This window comes from Nestor notabilis, unplaced genomic scaffold, assembly GCF_000696875.1.
Source record: "Nestor notabilis isolate BGI_N333 unplaced genomic scaffold, ASM69687v1 scaffold26927, whole genome shotgun sequence".
NCBI classification, from domain to species: Eukaryota; Metazoa; Chordata; class Aves; order Psittaciformes; family Psittacidae; genus Nestor; species Nestor notabilis.
Genome location: NW_009935562.1, coordinates 5135 through 22982, shown reverse-complemented (window position 1 = coordinate 22982; position 17848 = coordinate 5135). Strand labels below are relative to the sequence as shown.

At 34.9% G+C, this 17848-nt stretch overlaps 1 protein-coding gene across 1 annotated transcript in view; it reads left to right on the top strand.

Annotated features, from left to right (window-relative positions):
- Positions 1 to 208: 208 nt before the first annotated feature.
- The window catches only part of LOC104408343 (structural maintenance of chromosomes protein 4-like), a gene marked incomplete at its 3' end in the record, with an annotated part of 22472 nt that continues 4832 nt past the window's right edge, over positions 209 to 17848 (top strand). The window contains exons 1-5 of the mRNA XM_010017909.1: positions 209 to 469; positions 1606 to 1784; positions 2398 to 2589; positions 4329 to 4505; positions 17377 to 17541. Coding sequence (XP_010016211.1) covers positions 319 to 469; positions 1606 to 1784; positions 2398 to 2589; positions 4329 to 4505; positions 17377 to 17541 — 864 coding nt within the window. The remainder of the gene's footprint in view (positions 470 to 1605; positions 1785 to 2397; positions 2590 to 4328; positions 4506 to 17376; positions 17542 to 17848) is intronic.

Sequence of the window (17848 nt, the reverse complement as noted above, 5' to 3'; positions counted from 1 at the left end):
CTGAGCACGGAACATGGCTGTATGAGGTTTCAGTAGGTAGATTGATGCTGTTCCTGTAGATTAGGGTTGGTCCATTGTTTTGGTAGGGGTGATGTATCTTAAAGTGTATCATTATGAGGCAAATCTTGAGGCTTTTGTTGCAAATTTGGATTTTTGTCTTCAAAATACCTCTAGTCTTTATTTTCTAAATTAGTCCGACATCTGGGCAAACATGTAGGTATATTCCTTAGGGGATTGTCATTCAATGCTTAGATCACGGGGTTTTCTTGTTTATGTTAGCAAAGGAGATAGATCCCTTCAGTAGTCTGATTGCTTGGAATGGAACAGCCAACAGAGATCATGCCAAGCAAGAGCACCAAAGCCTCTACAGCAGCCCATCGGAAAGGCAGAGAGCCCTTAGAGGAGTCCACCAGTGACATGGAAGTGGAAAAAGAAGGCAACAGAAAGCTTGGTCAAGTACCTCCACAAGGTAGGTTTGAATATTGTGGTTCTGATGATGTGTAAACTTGCTGATAGTGCCTGTTCAGCAACAACGGTCAGTTGAATCTGCCAACTGTTCCAGATAGGATTTGCTCTTTTCTTTTAGAAAGGAATGTTGAAAGCCTTGACTCCTGGCAAGTTTTAACTACTTTTAAACTGCTATAGAGGGCTTGCAAAGAGTTAAGGTGTTTGGACCGGTGATACAGTGCAAGTGCAAAAGCCATTTGGAGACTTTCTCCTAATAAAGCCTATCTTGTATTCCTGATCTGTAACATTGTACTTAAGATTGTGGTTCAACAGCAGGATTTTTCAAATTTATATGCAGCCAATGGTATGGGATTTCTTGGAATGGAATAAATGTCAAGTTTATTTACTTAACTCTTAAAATGATTTGACTTTCTTTTTCATGAAGCAGTGTATTTTCTTGGGTTTCTTTAATTGAGTTTTTTGCTGAAAATGTCTGGAGAAAACAGCACTGTGTGTCTTTTTAGGTACCCAGATGTGCAATTATTAAAGCAAGGTGTTTGACAAATAGATTAATATGTTAAAACTGGTAGCAAAACCTACTGTCTGTTTGAAGAAAAAGTTGCTAGTGACTGTTGAAAAGCTGCTTTGCTTACAACTAGCTGATATCCAGGGGGCCAGTTTGTTTTCGTAACAAACTTCCTGTCTTTGCAGAGTAGTTGTGCTGTCATTACAGCTTTCAGAGCATTGTGCAGCGATCCCCAAATCTTGCAGTGACTTGTGAGCATGCTTGAAATGTGGCTTTGCACTTATTAATTAGAAAGACTTTGCCTGTTTCAGATTTGTAGGCTTATTGTGACGGTTGTAGCTATTGTAATTGCAGAGTGCCTATTAAAGTGTGTTAGAATAAGAATTACATAATGAAAGAACAAACCCACTAGTGCATCGATGGGACATCTTAAGTATCTCTTTTTAAAGATTCAGTTCATGGAAAGAATTTTAATTCCATTTAGCTCACTTTAATAATTACAGGCAGAAGTATAGGTTTGGTTCATATAGAAATACTGTTTGCTTTTCCAGTTGAACATTTTAAAAGGTGTCTAGTCATTGAAAGCTTACAGGTTTTTTCTTTTTTTTCTGTTTATTTTTGATGGTTTTTAGCAGTCTCAAGCGAGGTGGTTGATAATCAAAGTTTAGAAGAGATTTTGGATAGCATCTCTCCTCCCCCACCTCCAGTAGTGACCAATGAAGCTGGCGCTCCTCGTCTTATGATAACTCATATTGTAAACCAGAACTTCAAATCCTATGCAGGGGAGCAAACTTTGGGACCTTTTCATAAGGTATCTGTCTTTTACCTTAGGCATTTTTTTAAATGAAGATAAGACTTTGCTCTGTGTTAGTATTCCTTTCTGTATTTTCATGTAAGCTTGCCTCAAAATACCTGAAAAATATTTAAGTTTTAGAGTTACTTACATAATGATATTCTAAATTTTCATCATGGGACAGTAAAGAAGACAGTTAAGTGCAACTTTGTCATACCATATAAATTTAATTTGTCAGTAAACCTTAAAAAAGCAGTTTTTTCTCTTTATTTCGTTTACTGGAGAACTTTTAGGGGTGTGTTTTGAAGAATGAGAATATTTTTTTAATGCCCACAAGAGACTTACGTGGCTAATCATGAAACTTTTCTTGCAAACATACTTGCTAAATGCAGTATTGCTTTGAGTTAACAAGTTAAATTTTAGAAAGCTGAGTTGTGGTGTGTTTTGTTTTTTTTTTTATTAAATAAGTTGTACTGCTTTACCTTTGGCAGTAAAAACTAAGTTATCGAATAGTCTGCAGTTTCATGTGCTAGGAATAATTGTGTTTTAAACTTCATAAATTAAAAGAGTGATGTACAATGGCCAGGATCTGTTTTCCTTTGAATATCACTTTTTCCCTTTTATTATGCAGCGTTTTTCATGTATTATTGGGCCAAATGGTAGTGGAAAATCCAATATCATTGATTCAATGCTTTTTGTGTTTGGGTATCGAGCACAAAAAATCAGATCCAAAAAACTCTCTGTGCTGATCCATAATTCTGACGAACATACAGATATCCAGAGTTGTTCTGTGGAAATCCACTTCCAAAAGATCATTGACAAGGTATGTATGCTTCTATTCAGAATAGTGCAGCCTTTTTTCTTTAAGGATTTGAAAGCTTTTAGTATTTGGTTATATTAGTTTGAGCTAGGGAAAACTTCATAGCATGATTAGCTTGCTTTTGGGAAGTAAAACATCAAATCAAAGTTAATTAGCTTAAAAAATTTCTCTCTTGAGTAGTGCATCTCTTAAAATATTAGGGGGGTTTTCCTTTACTTTTTTTTTTTCCTCCTGCAAGACTAGTATCTGGTACATGTCTTTTATAACTATTTAGAAATATGTAATAATAATTTTAAGAAGTAATTTTAGAGTTGTTTTGTCATTTACCTCAAGTAAGTAAAACTAATTTTTGGAATTAGTAGGACCCCTACAAATTTTTAAGTCCTTGTTTGGATATGTTATTTTCTTAAATTTATGATGTGAGCATATATGTTAAGAAATAAAACCTATTTAAGCAAAACTTTTCAAACCAATTAGAAACTATTTTAGGTTATCTAAATTTAGAAAAATATAATGAATCTGAATCTTTTTATTTACACTTTATACACTGTAAACATGCCTGCAGTTTTTAAACGAATTTTTCATGGACCTCACATCCTACCACTAAATTTTTTTTAATCTGATATTTTTCTTAAATAAAGTGTTGGCAAATTAAAAATATTTTGCTTGCCACTTCATGTATTGATAAATACTTCTGGACATTTTTGTTGATTTATTGCGATTACAGTGCAAGGAATTTATCTTTATTTAAACTTAATTTTTGTGCACACATTCTAGTTGAAGTATCAACTGTTGAGTTTGGGGTCAGTCAAAATAATGGGAAATGTACATTGAAATTTCAAAAATTATGTTAATAAATTGGCAATATATACGGCCTTCGAAGGAACTGTTTTATAAGACAGATATGTTTTTCTTTGACTTGATACACATACACACATACCTTTTGCTTGTATTTATAAGAACCAAATTCAAAAATTGTAATTTTTTTTTTCCACTTGACTTTGTTAATATCTAGAAGCTAACTTTATGATCAAAAAAGTACTTCATATACTAGATACCAACTTGATTATGCTCTTGGGGGTTAATCTGGGAAAGTGGTAGGCCAGTTAAAGTCTTTACAAGAAGCATGCTTTATAGTACCAGCTTTTAGTTGCTGCTTTGTAGGTAAGTCTTAAGTATCTTTTGAAGCTGATGATGTCATATTTGTCACATCTTCAGTGTTTTGGTTTATCTTTTACAGTTTCTCTTTAGAACTACTCAGCTAAAAGTAACTCCTTTTCCTAGTACTATAAAAGAGGAGTTTAAAATGTAAACAGCAGTTAAGTCATTCAAGACTTCCTAATCTAAAATTTAGAGAGTGGAATAGCACAGCCAGCATAAATTTCTAGCAGGTCTTTTCCTTTGTGATTTGAAGCAGAGGTAAAGACAATAAATTAAGTATTTTCAGAATAACAGGTAGTATTAGAGGTAAGAAAAGCATAATAGGAAGGCCATTCAGTTTAAATTATTTGGGCAATTTTTTTGTCTGGTTCTCAAATTTCCCCCCCCCCCCTTTTTTTTTTTTTTTTTTTTTTTTTTTTTTTGATATTTGCAGCTTTAAGACAGTCCCACTTTTACTAGACCTGAGAGTGCAATTGACTTAAAACCCTAACATGTTAAAATTTCTGTGCTTAATTGTGAAATGTGAGGTAAACCTGTGATACAGTAATTGTTTTTCTGGCTTTTGTTTTTCCTCAAAACAGGAAGGAGATGATTATGAAGTCATTCCTAACAGCAGATTTTGTGTATCTAGAACTGCCTATAGAGATAATTCTTCAGTCTACCATATCAATGGAAAGAAAACGACATTCAAAGATGTTGGTATTCTTCTTCGAAGCCATGGAATTGATCTGGACCATAACAGATTCTTAATTTTACAGGTTGGTGTATGAATAAAGCCAATTTTAAATAAAGCTGTATTTCCAGTTATAGTTGTAAAAAATACTGTCTAGATTTTAAGTCTTGTATTTGAGGCCTTAAAGTACTCTAGCAGCACATCATGGTTTGCATGCTCTAATTAAGATGCGAATCATTATTTGCTGCTTTAGAAATTTAAGGAAGAGAAACAGTTGAAGATACTAATACAAATTTTTCTATTAAAGAATTTGTGTTCCTGACATGCGGATGAGTGGAAGAGCTGTCATACTTGTTCCGCCCTAGCAGCACGTAAATATTGGTGTAGTAAAATAAACCTTAAACCCCAATATTATTGTGCTGCTTAAGCGTGGCAGAGATTCAGCAACTTGTTTATACTTTAGATAAAAGTGCAGCAATACTAACTTAAATCTTAATGATTCTACTGTTATCTGTGGCTCATATATATACATGGTTTTACTGGAGAAGTATGTATATAAAAATCAGCTGTGCATAAAAATTTGAGTGCAAGAAGAAACACATGAAGTGTACTTTTTGTTTACACTTGTTTAACAACTGTAGAGGACTCTTAAGAATCGCAGGTTTATAGGCAATTCAGGCTATGTTTTCAAAAGCTACAGGTTACAATCCATACTGTAAAAATAATCTTAGAATTTGTCCATATAATATCATTTATATTCATGTTTGACCTTAAAGTTGTAAGGCTTGCTGGCATCTGTTTGCTGTTTAAAAAACTGGTTGAAGAGAACCACGCTATTTTTTTTTTCCTAATTTTTAAATTATAAAAGGAGAATTTTGCTATGTACCAAACAACTACTTAAAATGTAAATTGAGTTAAAGTACTTGATGGAAGTATTTAAATATTAATTCAATTGAGTAACTATATCTGCAATTACCTGTAATTATTTCACTACTAACAGATCACAAATCTACTCTGAAGGCTCATAGCCTAGAAAATCAGTGAGCAGTGGGAGCCTCCCAAGGTCTGAAATTTTTCAATAGGTTTTTTTTTTTGGCCTGTTTCTGTCAAAGGAGCTTCCAGTTCCCCTCTAAAAAAAAAAAATAAAAAAATTCTAGCTAGGTCGCTGTGCTTGCTTCACTTCCTCAAGCCTTTTTGTGCAGTCCTTTTTTACAGTTACACCCACAAAAAGAGGATATATCTGTTTTGAAGTCTCCATGCCAATTAATTATTCTCTCCAACACTTTATTGCTGTATTTTCTGTTTCAAGATGGAATGAGAAGTATCTCCAACAAAACAACTGTAGTAAATACATTTTTTTTTTTCTATACAGTTGTTCTAAAATACCATTTTGACAAAATTTCTGAAAGGGAGAGAATGCAGAGTCAAAGATGAAGCTGGGTAGAAATTATGTTAAGGAGATACATAAAGTTTAGTGTTAGAGAGCATCCCTTTTTACCACTGGGAAGGGAACGTTTGGGAAGGAGTATTGGTAAGCTTTATTTTCACCCCCAGACATGATTTGTTTTCTTCTCCCATTAATTATTTCCCAGGAAGTTATCAATGAGGAGAGCGTACCTTTTCCAAGAAACTTGAGTTTCATGCTTTCCACTTGTACAATAAAAAGTAGGGAGGAGGTATAACGTATAAATACTAAGGCATAAAGCAATGGTTACCACTGCTGGTGTTGTTTTGGTTTTTTGGTGGGTTTTTTTTTCTTTGATTTCACTAGACTCTGTGCAGGGAAGAGTGTCCTGAGATTTTTCCGTCTTTCTGACCAAGGTAAGGTCCTTTCTCTTTGCATATAAGGTTTTGTGCTTTTTTTTAAAGTGAAGTCTACTGATTTGGTGATTGGAAGTTGAGTTCTGTCCAGCTGGGAAATGTGGCAATGTTTTCTGCATAATGACAGCAAAACTTAAAAATCGAAATACTAAAAATTGTAGTTAGAAGTGAATGAGACTGTGTCAGAAGGCTTCCCCTATCACAAGGATGGCCCTTTCCCCCATAATGTTTTTCAGATTAAGTTATTTAAAATTGGAGGTAATGGGTTTATTTATTTTTTATCTTGTTATAGCTAAACTAAAATGGACTCTGCGAAGTTAAACCTGACATCAAGTGATTTCTCATTTAAAATAAGTTACAAATACCTTTGATTTTGTCTATGCCAATAGGGTGTCATTAAGATATTTTACTTGTACTATACAGGTTTTTGGGCAAAAATAAGTTATTATAAAATGCTGGTTCCAGTATGTGACTATTCACTAGTTAGTACTAAAGAAAAAGTTGTAGAACATGCCCTCTACACGTAGTAACAAAATGCTAGCATATTTAGCATTATTCAATGGAAAATATTAGCTTTTTAGGATACTGCTTTAATTTTTTTTCTCCTCTCTTCATCCTCTATTTTGCAGTCTTTTTCTGATTTTTGGTGCCTTTTTAGGATAAAATTTTAAAGCTTAGGCCCACCTGAATTTTCTAGAAGCTGGGTAGGACATGATACAGGTATTTCTTCTGATGCTATACTGAAAATATTAAAATCGAACTACTAATGACTTCTGTGTGTAGCATTACAAAAAGCACCTGTGGAAGAACAGAATATGTAAGATTGAGTAGCTCTAGAAGTATTACAAATTTTGTGCCTGAACTAGGTATTTGAAAAAAGTCTTGTTTAAAAATGGTTGTGGTTATAATGGGATATTGCCAACATTTAACAGGAGGAGTTTGTCATTTTTGTGATCCTTAAGTTTTAACACTACATATTTCATGTTTTTAATAAATTATTACATGCTTTTAGTAGTTTAGGAATAGACGTTTTTAATTGGCTTGCTGCATCCTGAAACTGCAAAAGGAAAAAAAACCATCTTGTCACTTAAAGTATACTAAACACTGTGTTAAAATCTAGCATCTCACTGCTATTTTTGTGTCTTCCACACCTTCAGTAACTTGAATATATGTAAAGAACAACAAATAAAATTACATAGCTTTTTCTCAAAAGACTTGCTTGGAATGTCGGCGTGAGTATATTGAACACTTGTGTGGGTTCTGTGCTCTGACCAGGCTGGGCAAAACTCAGAAAGTAAGTATGTTTGCTGTTGCTCAGTAGTGACTCCGTGACAGGTTAATCTAGAGGCCAACAAAAAAATCTCAGCCTCTGTCCTGGCTGGTTTGCTTCGAAGGAATTGTTAAATAAATGGGAAGCACTTGGAGGAATGTCAGTTTCTAATGTTGCAGTGTAGGCTTGCCTGGGGAGCAAAGCAAACTGGCTGTGGACAGCAACCAACACCTGCTGAAATTGGCTTCTGCAGTCTTTCAAGGTAAGAGAAGTACAGTCAATACTCTTTTTAAAAAGAAAGTGGAGTTTCATAGCGACTTTGTAAATCAATATTGTAGAAATGATAAATGGCACAAGACTTTGAATTAATTTTGTATAAAAAAGACAGTATTATGGGAGCGGACTTCTGTCAGTTGATTTCCATTTACTTTAAAGCTACTTTCTTTCAAATTGAAGCTGGTTTAAGTAACTTTTGTACTAATTACAGTAGTACTTCACTTATGTATTTGATAGACTAAATTAAGATTACATGAGAGTATTTTAAGCAAGTATAAACGACTACAGTGATTTTATATGCTTGTGTTTTTGTAACTGATAGGAAAGGCATTTTCCAGTGTACTAAGTCCTATCCTATGGCAAGGTTATGTTGCTGGAAAGGAGGTTTAGTCAAGTTTTTCACCTGCTGCTTTGTGGAAATAATGTAGGAGTTGTTCTTCCCAGTGTATTGGAGAGGAAATGAGGGAGAGCAGATTTTCTTCTCACTTTGAGATAAGCCAGAAGTTCCCAATTGTTGGGAAGTCTGCTTTCCTAATGAGGCACACCAACATTTGAGCTAATGTGCCGAGTGGAGCACACGATGAAAAGGTCTACTGGGATTATAATTGAGATCTGTACTGCCGACATCAGTGGTGAAGAGAGGTTTGTTCTAGAAAGGTCAAGGACAGCTGAGCTGAAGTGGTAAGAAGACTTAAAGCAAGTGTGATAATATAATTAAGTAAAACCAGATTATTTGAATAAAGTATTATGTAAAAATAGAAGCCTCACGCTGATTCACAGAGTACAGTATCGATTTCGCTGTTTAAATATTACGCTTTATGCTGAAGTGAATACTATGCAGTGCAAGATACGCTAATACGTCCATGTGCAGCTTCAATATGAAATCTCTTGAAGTATCAGAAAACTTCTGTTGGTGATTCATATTTTGTTTTGTAAATTGCAGCAAAACATTGTAACCACTGTTTATTAAGCTGTCTTCAGAAAAAAGAGAAATACAGAAAGTGAAGAAAAGCACTTTTCTGGGGGGAGTGTGTAACTGAGAGTGATACATTAAATGGCTTCATAAGAACATACCAATAATCTTAAATCAAACATTGTAGGTTGAGTTTGACAATAACTGACTTAGATTTGCACTCCATTTGTATTCTTGTATTAAACACAAGAATGTCCTTAAGAAAGCTTCTAAAATTAGACAGATGTGCAAACAGCTTGACAAAGACTACTTTTAAATTATTTCCAGAATGCAGAATAGTAATTTTGTGCAAACAACTGAAAGTTGTATAACAGGCTAATTCTAAGTTTTTCCTCATCTTTGGACAGTAGTGGCCTTGTAGATTCGTGTATGTGAATTTAATACTTATTTGACTTTCTTATTTCCCACCTAGCTTATAACACTTTTCTTGGAAGGCAGAGCATGAACTTGAGTATTTGATACGTTCTCCCCTCCTGTATATTTGCCATCTGGTAAAATCGAAGGGTAGAAATGAGAGATGGCTGCAAGCACTATGTAATCGCAGCAATAACATGGAACTGGGGGCAGGGGAGAAGAAAGGAAAAAAAAAAAAAACCCCAACAAAAAACAACCCCCCACAAAAACCCCAAAACAAAACAAACCGAAAAAAACCCCAACATGACTATTACAGTTATATTTCCAAGAGAAGAATCAGAAGGCTACAGAAATATTGGTTGTCTATGTACAAAGCTTCTATGGCCTGTGTGTGTGGAATTAAAATTCACAGTCAAAACTTTACATGAAGAGGGGAGTATAGGCACATTGTCAAAATGAAGCAAGATTGAAATTTCCATACTGGAAAATGGAATATAAACAAATTTAGCACTGATTTTTGCCATTTCTTGCTACATTCATGCTTAAGAAGTGAAAGCTATTATGGTATGCTCTGTATTTTCCGCTCATGTAGTTGACTGGTGAAATACTTGCAAAAGGTATTGTCCACATTCCCCTTGCTCTGGGAGAGACACTTCACCATTTGAAAGAATTGAAATACAGCTGCTTTCCATGAAAGTTGGAAAATTCTGAACTTTACTATTACGTTACTGAGAGAACTGGCAGGTCAGTTCTGTCTAGCCTTCTATATTAAAAAGTTAAAAATGGGTTATAATTTGGGTTGATCAAGATTGATTTTCTTCAGTAGGACAAACAATAAGAGATTTTGCCTAGGGTTACTATAATCCTCCACAATATTTTGAGTTAGAGGTGGCCATTACAGCTGCAAGTACTGTTTTTTCAGCATTCTGGGTCTGCTGGTTATAACTCAACTGTTTGCTTCAGTTTGATGCTTAAAGATCAAGTTCTGTTGATCACCTGCTGCATATAAAGAAACCCCTATTCTTTCGAAGTTCAGAGTGGTGTGAATTTTCCTAATCACTCAAATAGTTTTCTTTGGGGGGGGGGGGGAACAAATGTTCATGCTTAAACAATTTTAATCAAAAATTTAACATGCTTACATTGAATCTTTCTTAATGTACGCATATATAATAATAGTCATCAGACATCACAAGACCGTTAATCTTTTGATGCTTGACAGAGTTAAATGATGTTCTGACTGCTGTCTACATTTGCATATTGCCTAAATGGAAATGGAATTATGTAATGTCATAAAGTTGCAAACTAATTTAATCAGTTAATTCAGTAAGCAAATTGAATGTAAATATTGATAATATTAAGAAGTTACAAGATTATTGTAATTGTGCTGTAACAGGTGCTGTGCTTGGGATTACAGTAAACCCATCTGTCACCCAAAGATTTTGGATTTGGTAACAAAACTTCCTTTGATCGGTGTTTAAAAAGCCTTAAAAGTGGAACGTTACCAAAGGTATCCTGCTGTTACAGTGAAACTACTAAAATACTGATCTGAAGTTAAAAAAAAAAAAAAAGCTGCATTTGCCTTAAAAACACCAAATATTGTAGCCATGGTTGTCGTATCTAAAATTTTGTGATAGTTTAGTATTGGAAAAATCAAAAATCAACCACAATGCCAGCCAAAGATTTCTCTCAAAGTACTGCCATGCTTCTGTTCCAAGGCAGGAATGAGAAATTGGACAGGTTGTAGTAGCTAGGCTTGTTTTATGTTTTTCATTACTCTAAATGCTGGTAGCAGAAGAATTATGAAATGAAGCTATCATCTGGTATTGATGCAGAACTACAGCTAGGTAGATTTGACATCTAGATGTGAGAGGGTAAATCCAAATGCTGAAACTTCTTATCAGAGGAAAATACCCAGGCTGTTACAGGAAATGCTCCCTATTTGCAATAGACTTTCTTTGTTCAACTTGAAGTAGGTTGGCTTTCTTCCTGCCAGCACCTCAAAGGTGGGGAAATGCAAACAAAAAGGAAAGCTTGTATAAAGAATTTGTCAAATTTACCAGTATTGACAAAATGTGTGATTTTTAAGCTTGGATTTGATCGATTGCTGAAGTTCCACAAAGGCTCTGAAAGATTTCTTCTGTTCTACTTTTAACAGTTGAAATGGGGAAACTAAGATAAATAGATTGTCCTGCTCTTCAAGGTTAAACTCACTAAGTTTCCCAGTTCCATGTAAAAACATGGAAGTTTTTTCCTATGTATATAGTATTGCATCTCTTGGGCAGTGTTTTCTCTGAAACTATTCCTCATGATTAAAACAATGTAATTTTCACTTCAGTTAGACCCTGCATTGCTCCACTCTTGAATTTTGCTAGTGTTGAAGAGCTCCACTAACAAACCCCCCTCCAAAAACTAAAACAGCAGCTACAACAGAAAATTCTCTTCAAAAAACACTCAAAGTACTAGTATTCCTCCCTCCCTGTCTTAGACACAGCACGTTTCCATCTACTGGATGCCAAGCTATGAAATTCCTTTGTTACAATCTTGTATTTTAATGTGCCTGTGCTTTACTGTGCATCTGAAGTGATGATGTGTGGGTTTGAACACTCAAAAGTTAGTCTGATTTGTTGGATAGTACAGGATTTTGCCAATTTATCCCAAGATTTTCAGCAACTTTTTTTTTTCTTCATTTTAATTTTAAAGCTTCAAATTAAGTCACCAGAAATGAAGTGACAGCCCAAAATCCTGGAAAGTATATTTTTACCTACTTGCTGCCGTAATAATTATGTGGAACGCTAATAAAGTAGATCTGCAAGTGTTGTATTAACAGTTTAGTTGACAAAACTCATTGTTTCTCAAGACACTGTCTTCAATAGATTTCTTTCTGTAATTTTCAGGGATGAGGAGGCAGATCCTGGTAAGCAAACATTACTGTCTTGGGGTTCTCCAGAAACTAGTCATAGTACAGGCAAGATTTTGCAAACAAGAAGTATTGTTTGTTTATTCATGAAGAGTTTTAAGGTTGCTGTCGGTGATCTTTCGTCATCAAAAGTTTTTTGCTAGCCCTGTCTCATTTCATATGAGAATTTTAAAATAGAATCTGATGGCTGTATTCTGAAACTCTAATTCCAGTTCCAGCTCTGTCACAGACTGAACTACTATTGTGCACAGCATGAATTACCAATGGCTACAGTTTATCACTGGTTGAGGCTGAGTAATGTAGGCATTGGGATTAGTGTGTTATGCTATTCAGAGTTCCTAGTTTTGGAATTAGTGCTTCAGTCCACAGGCCCTCTCTTAGATTTAAAGGAAGATTGCTGGAACATAACGCAATTGTCTGCCAAGAGCAACAAACAGGAGTTATATGCAGAAGTGTAAAGTAGCATCTGTTACAAGATTAAAAGTTGCAGAAAGGCAGCTTAATGAGTAGGTCAAAATTTTCATTTTTCAAGCAGTTTGATAACCTTGGTTTAAAATTCAAATCTTTATATGCCAGAAAACACTGGATAAACCCGGATTAAAAGCTTTCTGTCGTGAGAGGATCAGCTGTTTAAAGAAACAAATGTGTAATTTTAGAGGAAATAGTTTGTAGAAATGAGGTAATAGTTTAGGGGCTTTATTGTTCTACCTTATGAGGGCTGCGTGAGAGGGGAAATTCTTGCCCGTCACATGTTTGCCCTGGAAGTTCCATATGGCAATGGAGTGAAGCTATTTAAGTAAGCTGCCTGCACTGTTGTAGATGTGCCTAGTCCTAATGTTGGTTTTGTTCCAACATGAATGCAGAAGAGTATGCATTCAGTAGAGACTGAAATTTGATTAATTCTGTCCGTAATAAATGTCTTGCATTAAATCTACAGTATTCTTAAATATTCCAAGGATGCAAGTGTTACTGGAATGCACAGAACTTGGAGTACAGGGACCCTTGACTTGGCTGCCTCACAACATTAAGACAGTGATAGAAGGTGCTGGTGATGTCACCACTCCTGTCAGTTCTTCAGGCATCCTTCTGGGCATCCCTCTGCAGCATCCCTGTAGGGTTGAGCGCAGCAGGCACGGCGAGTCCAGGTGCTCCTGGCCTGTGTTGTGTGCTGCTGGTTTACCCAGTGCTTCACTGACCCTCTTGGTCTCCTCAACTGGGGTACTGATTTCACATAGTTAATTTAATGATGAGCAAGTCTTACACTGGTATTTGAAGGCTTTTACAATTTACTTGCTTTGAAGTTTTTGCTCTTAAGCAAAATAGAAATTTAAGTTTAGAAAGTATCTTGAAGATTATGGCACTGAAATAATTCACCTTGAGAGTCCAGCTATGAAAAGGAAGGCAGAATCTCTTGCTTCCAAGCTCCTTGAAGTTACTCTTTATACTGTTCAATTGAGAAGATGGCTTTCAAATGAGACTGGCACTTACCCTTGTTATAAGTTTGTAGCCTACTGTCAAGCAAGGTTTCTCATTATTTGAGCTAACTTTATTGCTTAGAAATTTCTACACATATAAACTTGTGTTCTCTATTCAAATGTAGTAATTGTTTTCTGGTAACTAAGCTGAGGCGTTCTGTAGAAACTGTTATTTAGATGTGTGTTCATTATACAGTGTTTGAGTTGACTGCCTCTGTTACCAGTGACATGCTGGCAGCCCTGTGATGATTTCAATCTGATGTAGAAGACTTCACACACAATATAGAAACTGAAATTGGGTTCGTAATTCCATTGAAAGTTCTTGTCATGAATGTAGAGCGTTACTGATATTCTCCATGGATATTTGTTGTGTTTTCATGCAGTGATTACTCGTGTGGATGTTTGGTTCTTTGTTAGCTGTCTGCCAGTGTCACCAGTGCCTTAATGTTGACATCCATTTTGATTGTCCTCAACTGAACAGAGGATTTTTTTTTTTTTTTTTTTTTTTTTTTATTCACATTACTCCCCCTCATGATTTCATGCCTGTGAAGAGCAGGAAGATAACTGAGGGCAATAATTAAGGAGATTTCCTGGTGGTCCATTCCAAGACTTTTTAAAATTAGGTGTGATAGCTATATTAAGCATGCCTAAGCATACTTTATTTTCAACAAATGTCTGCCTGCTGCTGCCTTAGTTTCACTTTCAAAATTGCTGTCTGTGTTTCAAAAGATCTTCTAGTAGATAAAAGAGCAAGGTTGTATTGTTGGTGGTTGGGTTGGTTGGTTTTTTGTTTGTTGGTTTGTTTTTTTGGGGTTTTTTTTACGTAATTCAAATAGTGGGTCAAGTAATAAGCACTGCTAAAATGTTAAGGGAACAGTTATGTCAACTATCAACTTCTAACAGAACACAGAGTTAAAATGTGACTATTCCCCCTCTTCCTCTTCTCCCCCTCCCCCCCATTAATCATTGTCATGATTACTTGAAAGAAGAGCAGCTAGAGCCTTTTTGGTCTTCTTTATCAATTAAAGTAGCTGGAAACTTTTTTGATTCTTAATATGTTAAATATAGGGGTGAGCTAAATGGATTTCTTAATATATTGACTTGGTAAATAATATAAATCATATTTAATACTCCTATTAGTCAATTATTACTTGTAGTTGCTAAATATTTTCATTTTTACCCTTGATAAGAAAGGAATACAACAATTTAAGTAGGTAGTCCGTCTACATCTCTTCACATAAGAAGAATATGAAATTCTAAAATTGCTTGCCTATGGTGAATTAGAGGAATATTAAACTGCCAATTGCCAGTCTGACAAGTTCAATTCATGTGAATTATCTTAACAGTACTTGATTCACTTCAACTTTTCAAAATGTTACTTAATGTGTGGCCTAAACTGCAGTTACCAGTAGTTCCCAGTCAGATGGTGAGGTTATTTATTTACCATGTAAACAGACCACCAGACAACCAAACCCCTGATTACTTAATTTATGAGGTTATAGAATTAGATATAATTGGATTAAATTTCAGTAATTATTTACTATATCATTAAACATATTGTAGTTATATTCCATTACATTAGTGAGCTATGGAGAACCCTCACAACTATATAATCATCTTTCTTAGATGGTTGTGAATTAAAAGATGGTTAATTATACTTAGCTAGATCATAAAAAACAAGTTGACTTGCATTCCTTGCTTGTCCATAGTTCCTGCGGTCATGTCAAATCCAGGGCAGTTTTGTGGTTTCCAGCAGCACCTAACTTGAGGGATAGATGTGTGGTGGTGGAAGTTCTTAAACTTGATGTTCACCGCATGAGTTAAATATTTTCTGTGATTGTTTTATTTCTTGGATGTAAACAGAGGAAAGGCTTTAATGCAGGAAGAAATAAAACAGAGACTTCTGGTAAATCCACAGAAATTTAGGAGGTTACGTAGTTTCCTACCCATAAGCAGTGTCTTGCTGACAGGTGGTTTTTGGTAGAGAAATCATACTTTCATGGCAAAGGAGCAAATGTACGTTGGGAATTGTACATAATACAACTGCAGTTATTAGAAAACTAATTGCCTTTTTTAGATGTGTAAGAAACAGAGGGGTGTTTTGGGTTTTGTGGTGTTTTTTTGTGGGGGGAGGTTTTGTGTTTTGTGGGGGGTTTTTTTGTTTGTTTGTTTTTGGTTTTGTTTTTTTTTTTGTCTTGTCAAATCTGCTGATGCTTCTTTAGGAACAGTAATTACCAGAAAATAGCAGCTTAGATGCGTTTAACTTCTAGAATTTTAATTTAAAAAAATAAAAAGGAAAAAAACCCAAACCAAAAACAGCCTCTATGTTTTACGCTAACAAAGGAATTTAGTGCAAGAAGACCTGTCTTAATACATGCTAGATTTTGCTTTGCAAAACTTAACTTTTTCCCTACCACTCAGTTGAGTGGTATTTGCTAATTGGAAGAGAAGCATAGGGCCACTAGGTGTCATTGTGCACTGAGACTGTGGAACAAAATCCCTTTGGCAAAAATTTCTAACCTTCACTAATGTTTAGGAGGACTTTACCCTCATGTTTCTTAGCTGGTTACAGGCCTGATTTGCAATGGTTGTGTAGAAATCCTACCCTTTGCTGACTTCCGTGACTTTCTGGTTCTCCAGTGATCTCATTAATCACCTCTCCTTCTATATGTTCTCGAGAAGTTCTTCCTCATCCATACTTTTGTAGAGACTTGACTGTCAGCTCAGCTTCAACAAGCAGCCAACAATGAAAACTAATAAATGAATAAAGTCAATGAATATTTTCACTCGGTGGATGTAGACTTGGGCTTTTTCTACATACATAGGTCAGATACTGGAATTCAACTTTAATCTTGTCAGTTCTAAAACTATATTAAGAACTTTAATGCATCTTATTTCATGTGTTTAATGGCCAATACTGGTACTCTGCACTACCATTTGTTTTATGAATAAGTTGTCTCTTGTCATGTACCTAAGTATCTAGGTTTTTGAAGGGTGAATAGCTTCTACTCTGTGTTCTCTTTACTGCAGAATCTATTGCATCTACTGTTGCACCAGATATGATTTCAATATGTGTATATTCAGTTTCATGTCTTTGTCTTGATATATGACCATGTAATTTGCAAAATCTGTATTTTGAAACATTGAGTGCTACTCTGTCTTAAGCATAAAATATTGATAATAGATTTTTGTTGTTGTTGGCTAATGACAGCATCAGTAACATAAACAGTCCTTCTCACTGTCTCGGTTTAATCTTGCCTAATTCTTTAAAAAAAATAATTGTTACTATTCACCTTAATAATTTAAAGTTAATGCTGTACATAAAGGAAAATTAAAGTAAGGAAGCCTGATACTGAAAGAATGTCCCTTTTCCAACAAGGAAGTCTTGGTTATATGAATTACAAGTCCAGTTCATCCATGAGACATGATTTTATGGACCTTCTTTTTCCTAAAGGAACCCTTCAGTAACATCAATCTTGATTAAGATGCCTTAAGACTGTTGGTGCTATGTGACTTGGAGATCATGCTTTATTCTCTTGTTTTTAGGTTGGGGAAATGCATTCTGAATCTTTAGAGAAATGAAGTAATGTTTAGATCTGAATGCTAGCTTTGGAAGAGGTGCACATCACCACCATGCACTACTTGGAGAAAGTTTCTATTAACTTTGATCTTTGTTTTCCCAAATATATTGCTACTTTGAATAGTCAGTTTTGATTACTGCATTATTTATTTTGTTCTTTTTTAATAATGCTAGAGTATGGTCACATACCAGCGTTCCAAAGATGTTTGTGTTTTTTCAGAATACTGACTCTCCCCCAGGAAAAAAAAAAGGGGGGAGGAGGGAGAAAAATGAAACTTCTCTTTTCCAAGGGGGAAGTTGAACAAATCGCCATGATGAAACCAAAAGGCCAGACTGAACATGATGAAGGCATGCTTGAATATTTAGAAGACTTAATAGGATCTGCACGGCTAAAAGAACCTATCCAAGTATTGTGTCGCAGAATAGAGATTTTAAATGAACAGAGAGGGGAAAAGGTGAGGCGCAAAGTTTTGTTTGGATTATAAATTAAAAAAGATAAGTTGCAGTGTTTCATTATTGTTTGTTTCATGTTTAGGGTTTTTTGGGGGGGGGTTTTTTTTGTTGGGTGGTTTTTTTTGTTTTTTTTTGTTTTTTTTTTTTTTTTTAGAAAAAGTTAAGAAAGACTTGGTTAAAATTTGGTATTCTTTTACAAGAGTGGAAGTATAGAGAAATTTTGATCTTTATTGCATATTTTCTCTGGATTCTAACAAATGGACTGTAAGTATCATTTGCCTTTCTTGAATGCTTGGAACATAGGATTTT